This window comes from Rhamphochromis sp. 'chilingali', assembly GCF_963969265.1.
Source record: "Rhamphochromis sp. 'chilingali' genome assembly, chromosome: 19".
In the NCBI taxonomy this organism is placed as follows: Eukaryota; Metazoa; Chordata; class Actinopteri; order Cichliformes; family Cichlidae; genus Rhamphochromis; species Rhamphochromis sp. 'chilingali'.
In genome coordinates this window covers 19814359-19823930 of record NC_137946.1, presented here as the reverse complement: position 1 = coordinate 19823930, position 9572 = coordinate 19814359, and the positions used below count along the sequence as shown (strand labels likewise).

The 9572-nt window shown below is 41.1% G+C and overlaps 1 protein-coding gene across 1 annotated transcript; it reads right to left on the bottom strand.

The window, feature by feature from the left end:
* Nucleotides 1-8: 8 nt before the first annotated feature.
* LOC308386978 (septin-5-like) lies at nucleotides 9-9459 on the bottom strand. Its single transcript, XM_080866831.1, has 12 exons — nucleotides 9329-9459; nucleotides 6893-7267; nucleotides 6154-6250; nucleotides 5782-5868; nucleotides 5555-5678; nucleotides 5243-5377; nucleotides 5027-5144; nucleotides 4031-4132; nucleotides 3809-3905; nucleotides 3457-3619; nucleotides 3230-3332; nucleotides 9-3138 (listed from the first exon to the last, which is right to left on the bottom strand). Exons 2-12 carry the CDS (start codon nucleotides 7232-7234, stop codon nucleotides 3067-3069), a joined length of 1440 nt encoding a protein of 479 aa, XP_080722957.1. The 5' UTR covers nucleotides 7235-7267; nucleotides 9329-9459; the 3' UTR covers nucleotides 9-3066.
* Nucleotides 9460-9572: the final 113 nt, after the last annotated feature.

Genomic DNA, 9572 nt, shown 5'->3' with positions numbered 1-9572 from the left:
GAAATTTCAGCTTTCTCAGAAGTTTCGCTCAGCAAGATGACATTTTGAAGAAATAAAAAAATTTAAAAAATTTTTTTTACATTCTTCCAGTGGCAGAAACAACCTTCCATAGATTGAACTATCACTTTATCTACTTGTTTTGGAGGGCGATGCAAGGCCAAAAATACAGCTTTTCATTCCAAGAGAAATTTGGAAGAGATGTACGACAAATGCTGAACACCAAATCTTCAGCCGCAGTCCAGAAAATTTGTTAAAAAAAAAAAAAAATCAAATGTATTTAAATTTTAAAAAAAAAGCCGAAAGTGTGTTCGTGTGCGAGCGCATTCTCACAGCCTTCTCGCCAGCCTTTTCATCAGATTTCTCTTCGGTATAATGTCGTCAGTCTTGCGTGGCTCTGCTCCTCACCTCCTCTGCTGATTTCCGTGTGTTACGTATGTATATGTGACTGTTTTCAGTATGTTTTATATTCTGTACTATAGCTAATCCTATTGTACCTGTAGCATGGCTCTGTTTTTTGTTTAGGTTCTTTTGGGAGGGGGGTGTTTACCCTTTGCCCTGTGCATGATTGAATGTGTGTGTGAGCGTGTAGCTAGCAGGTTATTTTTTTACACAGAGGTGATTTATGGTATGAGCCTGTTTGGGTGCTATTGTGTGTGCCTCTACTCAGTTTTCCTGAACACTGTGACAGCTCTGGCAAAACACATCGAGCGAATGGAAGAGACAAAGAATTACTGTCACACTCGTTTTTTTTCTTTTTCTTTATTCTCCTTTTTTTTTTTAACATGTAAGGTTTCCATATTTGTGAGTTGGACTGAGACATGAAATGTAGGGGGGGGGGGGGGGGGCAAAAAAAAGCTGTTGATCCTTTCTTGATAACCTAATAATGTCTAATATTTGAGTTTTTGTAATATTTGTATGTATGTATGAAAGTTTTGTAAATTTGTGATTGTATGCACGTTTTGGCAAATGAGTGTATGTATCTTCAAAATTTTAAAAATGCTTGTTTCTTTTCTTTTTTTGTTTTGTTTTGCATGTAGATTCTGTTTAGTTTCTTTTGATTAGAAGTTTTGTTTTAATGTTTTATTTCTGGGACCATGTACAATACTATATAACGTGGGCAGAATCTTGGACCTCATGCTACATTGATATTATATATGAATATAAAAAACATCTTTTCCCTATGGAGAAAGTTTTAAGTTATATATCGCCTGTACACTTTGGGCTGCCTTTTAGATCTAACTGTCCACTGTTTAAGATAACCATGATAATAATGGATTAAAAAAACATATTAATGAAGAATTATGCTGATGAAATAATAAAGATTCTTAATAAATCTTATTACATTTACAACACATTTTGCTTCTGCGTGAGTGGTTTTCAGAAGAAAAATTTAAACGGGCTTAAGACAGTTTTTTTTACTTGTTTTTTTTTTTACAAAACAGCAAAATTGGATATTAAAAATTACAAAACAAGTCAACTCACAAGAAATAAAAGCATGAAAAACTGTTTAAGTTGAAACATTAAAAAAAACTTACTTTGCTACAGTGAACACTAGATGGCAGTATGATATGGAGGCCTAAAACTACCATGATCAAAATTAAATGAACAAATAACTTGTTAAATAAAAACACCATAAAATAAAATAAAAAAATACTTTTTTTTGGTAATGTGTTTCTGCATCATTATGCAAATTAGAAAGGTTGTCGATCGAAGTGGAGCAACTTTTCACCTACTGCACATGTCAGAGGGATCGTGTGTTAGACGCAGGGGTTGAACCTTTTTGCTTTCAGTAATTTAGAAGTGTGAGGGCTCATTACAAATTTAAATACGGAAGAAAAGTAAAATAAATATCAACATATTTGTTTTGAATAACTTCTTTACCAAATGAATGATGTATTTATTTTGTTTGTGGCAGCTTTGGTCCATTAACGAGGTTGCTGATAAAGGGATCATGTTCACATGATAAAGAAACAAATCTACCAGTCATAAAAAAGAAATGCAAGTGTTATGTGGTGAAATATGTTTTCACTCTTTGCTTTGCAACAGATGTCTGAAGACGAGGTGCTCCAAGCTGTACTAGAGGCAGCGGTGCCTCCTGCTGTTCAGGAGGACAATGTCAGGGCAGAGCTGGTCTTTCTGGATCAGGATCATTTTCACACACGTCCTTATCATTTAGCACCAATATGTCTCCTATCAAACATGTCTGGGACATTCTGGGTCAGCGTGTTCATCAGTGTGTCTTTTGCATGATGAACACGCCCCAACCAGTCAAACCAGCCCCTCCCTGAGCCTGGATCCACCAGTTAAAAGAGGGGTTTTCCTTCCCACTGTCGCCAAAAGTTTGCTAATAGGGGGTTTTCTGATTGTTGGAGTTTTCTCTGTATTACTGTAAGGTCTTTACCTTATAATAAAAAGCATCTTGAGGCGACTGCTATTGAGATTTGGTGCTATATAAATAAACTTGAACAGCAGCAATCATCATTATCATTGTACAGCTGCAGGCTGCTCATCCAGGAATGGAGAGCAATTCTTCCACACATCCAGGAGTTGGGTGACTGCTTGCATTGGATCACATCTTATATTTACATATGCCATAGTGTTGGTCTATAAACTCTATTTAAAACACTGACTTGTGTTCCTTTTTTAGCTAGCATGTGACTAAAACAGTTGGAGCACTCTGGTTTTTCGAATGGGTGACTCATTCCAAAGTCCAAATCAGTTATCCTGCTGAGATGCTCCCAAACAGCAATACTGAGCTTTTGACTTGCATGTCCTTGCAGTATCCTTAATAGTTATAGAATGTTTTAGGATAAAGTTCATGATTTTTCTTTTCTAAAGGCGTTTAGGATTAGGAGGTTAGATCGGGAGTTAGATCTGGAAAAAACAGGGAAATCTTTTCTAGTATCTTTGGAAAGTCGTGATTCCAACTATGATTCTCACTGCAAGTTATCCTAAGTAAGAACAATTAGAAATAGGCTCAGTTTCAAGCTTGCCAATTGCCAAGGCCTCCTCTGTGACTCTGGGTGCTCCTCGTCTGGCTCCTGTTTCAGGGATGTACGGTGAGAATCAGCAGCCACTTCTATGACTGTGCTGCATCTGCTCCTGAATCCGCTCCAGCACCTCCTGCATCTTTCTCAGCTTAAAAACAAAATAAGAGAGTAAATACAGGTCTGATTACTCATAAGCTAAGTTGATGAATGAATGAATGAATGAATGAAGAGAAACACACCTCTTCATCCTTTTCATAGATCAGTCTTTCCTTCTCAGTGTCAGCGACGGCCAGAGGCAGAGGAAAGTCTGCCTCACTACCGTCCCGATATTTCTCACGCAAACTAAGACCAAACCCACACACACAAAGATATTACAAAAATATCTGACCTCACTGTGCTTAACAGGGTTTTTTTCAAGTTTTTTTTAATATTGGTTTGTGGTGTTGTGCATCCTGCCTCCACCCACCTGCGTTTCCTCTCCAGCACCACCATGCGTGTCATGTTCTGGATGCACTGAGCTCTGTAGTTCTCATAGTGAATTTCCCGCGTCACGTCCTTCAGATCCTGCATGTGCGTCCTCACCAGCATGTTCCTCAGCAGCAGGAAGTCGGAGTGAGCCGGGTTCTCCACTGACCATGCAACAGCAACATTGTTACCGCATCATACTGGATTCTTTGTTATCAAATGGAACAACAGCCAGGTGCGCAACTGACACAAAATGTACTCTAAGGGGTAATGATTGAGTAAAAGTAAACCAAAAAACATAAAAAAAAAAAAAAACTAAAGTAAAATTAAAATTAAAAGGCTTGGGGTAATACCTTCTACCACGCCCCAGGGATAGACGCGACCCCTGAACTTTCGACCTTTACTCTCCACCTGTACGTTACTCCCAATCACAGCAAATGGGATGCTGTTCTGCAAGAAAACAACAACAACAACAACGACGACAAAGAAAAAAGCCCAAACCAAAATAAACCGTCAGCCTTAAAATAGACCAGACAACACATTTCAACCATGACAACGTGAATAAAATGAGGAACCTTAAGTATCTGTTCCTGTGTCTTGAAGTCTTCGTCCTCATCTGAATCACATTCAGGAAACTGGTAGATGTTTATCCCAAACTGCTTGATCTCCTCCCTGATCTGGAGCACATGAACACACATTAGGAGAAGATGTGTAACAGAAATAGATAAACTATATAACAGAGATTGGAGATCAATTACAGAACAGAACTGGGTTGCCAGAGGGTCAAATCGGCCCTGCTGGATAGCTTTGCATAGTTTGAAATTAAAGGAGTCATGAATAATTCCAACTTGGTGCACTGCAATTCCTGCTGTGTTGTGATACAAGGCAGGACGGATCCATGCGTACACCAAACTCTGACCCTAACTGCAGAAATCAAGACTGCTTCAATCCGATCAGACCAGGTAATGCTTTTCCAGTCTTTTTGTGTCTGGTTTCAGGACCCTGTGCAAATTGTAGCTTCAGTTTCCTGTTCGCAGCTGACTGCAGTGCCACCTGGTGTGATAACCAACCTGACATTGTGCTTCAAAGTTCCACATGTGTGTTCAGAGATGCTCTTCTGAATACCTTCACTGTAATGAACGGCTATGTGGGTTAATGTTGCCTTCATGTTAGCTCCAAACAGTCTGACCATTATCCTCTGACATCAACAAAGATTTTTCACCCAGAGAACAGCTGCGGGCTGGATATTTTCTCTTTCTCAGACCATTCTCTGTAAACCCTAGAGATGGTTCTGTGGGAAAATCCCATTTAGATCAGCAGTTTCTTAAGTACTCAGACCAGCCCTTCTGGCCCCCCAAAACTATGTCACATTCAAAGTCTCCTAAATAATCTTTCGTTCCCATTTTGATGCTCACTTTGAACTTCAGCAGGTCCTCTTGGCCATATCTATATGCCTAAATGCATTGAGCTGCTCCTGTGTGATTGGCTGATTAGATATTTGTGTTAACAGAGAGTTGAACAACACCCAGTGAAGCAGCCGTGTGTACATATTGGTATAACTGAGCTGTTACCTTCATCTTCTTTCTGCAGACCTCTGCTGGTGTCAGGCTGTCAGCTTTGGCCAACACAGGAATTATGTTGACTTTTTCATGAAGCGCCCTCATACAGTCCACATCCAGAGGTCGAAGGCTGATAAGAGAAAATAGTCACATACAGAAATGTGCAAAAATAAGAAAAAGTTTAGCTGATGCTGTTGGAACAGTGTTATCGCCGTTTCATCAGTGTACCCATGTCCGAACGGTGAGATGAAGTAGAGGCAGCAGTGGACTCTGTTGTCCTGAATGTTTCTTCTGTTCAGCCCGCTCTCGTCTCTGAAGTACTGTTCAAACTGCTGGTCGATGTAGTTGTCTATGTGCCTCCAGCTGATGCAGAAACAGAAAATGAATGAGTGAAACCTGGAGGCACACTGACACTCAATGTCAGCGATGAAATCAAGGGCTACGTATGTGCTTCACGAGTTCAATTCAAATGCCACCAAAATACCAAAGTCTTGCTCGAGTTAAGCTGGTTTGACTGCGAGGAGGAGTTCGTGACCTCACCTTTCTGTGTTGTTGACGGCATCTCCGAACCCTGGCGTGTCTATGATGGTGAGCCTCAGTTTGACTCCTTTCTCCTCAATGCCAACGGTGTGTTTGATGATGGCGACTGTTCGACTGATCCGCTCTGTAAGCGCACGCAGTTTGTTCAAAGACGCATGAGATCACACACGTGACATCAGATTGTGTGTCTACCCCCCCAATACAGAAAGTGAAAAACTAATACTTACCTTCAGCATTGAGAACTTTTCTGTCCTTGTAAAGATCCGTGAGGAACAAACTGTTGATTAGTGTGGATTTACCGAGACCGGACTCCCCTACAGAGACGTTTGAGTAAGGTAATAAATCATCTGTCTTCCTCGGAAGAATTTGTGTCAACAGATAAAGTTACAAGGATTTATGGACGCCACGCTCCCACTAATCAGTGGCGTGTTTTAATGATCGCTGGCAGAGCAGTGATGTCCGTTATCTCCACTTAAGAAGATATTTTTTTAACTTTGTTTTACTCGTTTATCATCACTTAAGTTTTTTGATATTTGATATTTTTGACTTGTTGTGCCTTTTGTAAAACCCTTCCTCCTCAGGAGAGAAATCAGACTCACCTGCGACTATGAGTGTGAATGTGAAGCCTTTCTTCACAGTTTTTCTGTGGACCTGGTTTGGTAATGTGGCAAAACCTACGTACTCCTTGTCCTGATCCTAAAGAAGGAAAATACAAAGATAACATACACATATGGGGATATTTACTGCTTCAATTAGAAATTCTCTCTACATCCTCGAGCTTCAGTGCTCCTTAGTTAATAAAGCAGTCAGATATGGGCCTGAAATGTCCAAACTGGTTATCAGTAGCCCTGTCGTTCTCCTCATGGATACTGTAGCACTTATTATCTTGAATAAATAAACATATATTGTGTCACAATAACAGCCATGACTCTCGCGTCACAGGCTGATCCCTATTGGGCCACAAGCTGGACTGCAAAGGATCACGAAACCTCATTTCACTTTGCCTTTGCCCCAGAAGCTTCGGTGCACCGACGGTGAGCAGACAAGAAAGGAAACCATAGACGCCTCTTAGCTTTAGAGCTTGATATGCTCTTTAAGGACCAGACAGATGTGATAACCAAACTCGCTTGCCGCTTTTTTTTCCCCTGTGTGAAAGTTGATGTCGTAAACTGTGTTTCTTTGAAAGCTGCATGAAGGAGTTGGAAACTGTTGAACGGGTACTGAAAGTGGGTGTAAGGTTTTAAAGATGTACTACGAAGTAAAGTAACACAGAGGTTCAGGCAACAAACATTTAGAGACATAAACAGCCAGACATTATATAAAATAGTAAAAACATACCTCAGGAGAGTCGTAGGGGTCAAAGCGTCCCCAGGGGCTACGTGGGCGCATGGAAGGGCTGAGCGGCGAGTCCAAAGACACCTGAGAAACAATCTGCCTCCTCAGCGGTAGCTGCTGAAATTCTGGATCTAGTCCCATGTGATTATGCCTGGGAGGGACTGCTGGAGAGCCCCTGGGGTGGAAGGGGATGGTGCGGACCAGAGAGGGAGTCCCAGGAAGGCTGAGGTGTCTCCCGTTGATGGGGCTCCCAATGCCTTCTGCTCCATAGTGGCCTGGTCTCTGGTGCTGTTCACCAGAGTGAGACATGAGAGGCAAATCCCTCATGGCATAAGGATACTGCATGTCCTCCTGGTCCCTTATGGACAGACTGGACAACTAAAACAGAGAGCAGCATGATTTTTCCTCTGTCTGATATTATTTTTTTTAAATTAGGCACAGCAGACGAATATACCTCAGCTGACAGGACTCTTGTGAAAGCCCCTCTCTAATTATGAGTGTGTGGATATATGTGGCTGATAACCGTGCTCTCCTGAAGGTACCGCAGTGATGCTGGGCTGAGGCTGATTTTGGTCATCTGATAGGGGAAAACAGCTCACTTATCTGCCTCTTTTTCTCATTGTGGCTTTGTGTATGTGTCCACAGCCTATGTATGTGTCCACAACATAGACGGATTATCACCACACTCACTCAAGATTGTTGTCTAAGCCTCGTGTTTGCAGTCAAACAAAAAGATGGGTAAGCTGGAGAAACATCGAATCCTAAAACCTGAAGAAAAGTCGCATCATGATTAAAATACTCATCATTCGTGTATCAATCATTGGTCATGGTTGTACCTCTGTCTGTCTGACCTCAGCGAATCAATGGTAATGCTGATATTTTGGCTTTAACAGCAGTAACTGGAGGTGTTTTTCCCCTAAGATAAGCACTAACTAGGCTTCCTGTTAATCTCATAACATTACACACTCCAGACTGCCTGTTGTGAGAAGACAGAAGGTTTCTCACAACAGACCAATAAGATTGTCTTTGTCCTCAGAGGAATTAACTTAATAACTTAAATTTCCAGGGTAGCCACCTGTCCCAGGAGCTCTGTGTCACAAGGCTTTGACAAGGAGATATAAATAACTTAACAAAGAATAGAAGCTGGAATTTATTAAAATGGTAATTGAAGGAGGCCATGAGGGGGTGATCTGTATTCCGGTCATGCAGTAAATGAATCATAATGCTATGACAGTAAAACCATGATTTTTTGGTGTTCCACTGTAATTTTCCTCCCGCCCTTTAGATATCTTTAACACTACTAAAATTAAAATAACCAGGAAACTAAAAAGTCTGATTGTTTGTTGCTCTCTGAATACATGGCCTAATGACGTATCTTTTCTTGCAGTGTTGGACTAAACCCTTCACTGATTAGGTGTGACCTGTGATCTCATTATACCGTTACAAATGCCGTCGTCCATCTGTCCAGGCAGGATGTAGAGACCGTTTGAAGCTGGAGGTTCGTAAACAATAGGGTCAAACCGGATATACCCACAAGGCTGTGAGTGCCGGTTTCTCAGGTTCGTTCAGCATGAAATCTATAGCTAGTTAAAAATAACCCGAATTGTATGTTTTTGTGCTGATTTTGTAGTTTTCCAAAACTTCACTCCACACCTGCTTCCACACAAAATGACTGTACCCTATGATGAGGAGCTAGGATAGGGAATTTCCACCTGCTTTATCCAAGATAAACACCCTGGGCTCTTAAAGTGGTTAAAGGAATGCAGAAAAGCGCCGGCCACGGTGCTGCTGGATTGACCAGGGTTTATCTGGCATTCCTCTACCTGTCAGCTCTCATTACCCACAAAACTTTGCAGTAGGCTTAATCCAGCTTCTAGCGCTCTGACAGGGTTGGGGTTTGGAGATTTAACTCTTAAACACACACATAAGCTCAAACAAACACTACTTCTATAGGCTACTCTACAAAATTGTCCTACCTCCTTGCCCGAGAAAGTTGAAGCTTTGTTTTGAGGAGAGCAAATTGGAAAAAATATATATTAAAAAATTATTTATTCAGGTTTGCTGCATCCATCCTGCACAAGCTAAAAACGTAATCAATTTAACGTTACTACACACCCTGATGTCTAAAAAGTAAATCTGCAATAAAATGCAGAACTGAAATGGAAAAAATAGCAGAAAAATACTAAATGACCCATAACCCCCCATTGTTTATACAAACAGATAAACTGATGAAATTACAGTAAATAAGATGAGAAAACATTAGCTTAAGAATACAATAACCTACAGAGATATAAATCCTTGCAGGATTGTCACAGGCTGCAGCTTCAAATTGGCTGAGCAAATTTTATCTGCTGAAAGTATCAGTGTAGGCCAATTCCAGTTGCTTTCTGAAGGAGCCTTGTTCTGTAGACTTGTATATTAACTGGATTATAGACTTACCTTTTTTATTGCTGCGAAATCTGACGGGAGAGGACATGTGCTCCATGCTGCTGGTATTCAAGCTGTCCCTGGATCAGAGGAGGGCAGCGCATGGCTGCAGCACAATGCTGCAGATGCTCTGTGGGCGTGTGCGTCCCTGAATTATACTACTCAGCTCCGGGTGCACCCTGCTCCATGTCTACTCAGTGTTACCGCTTTTCTGTGGTTACAGAACAGCTTAATACAGCTCAGCGATCATCATCAT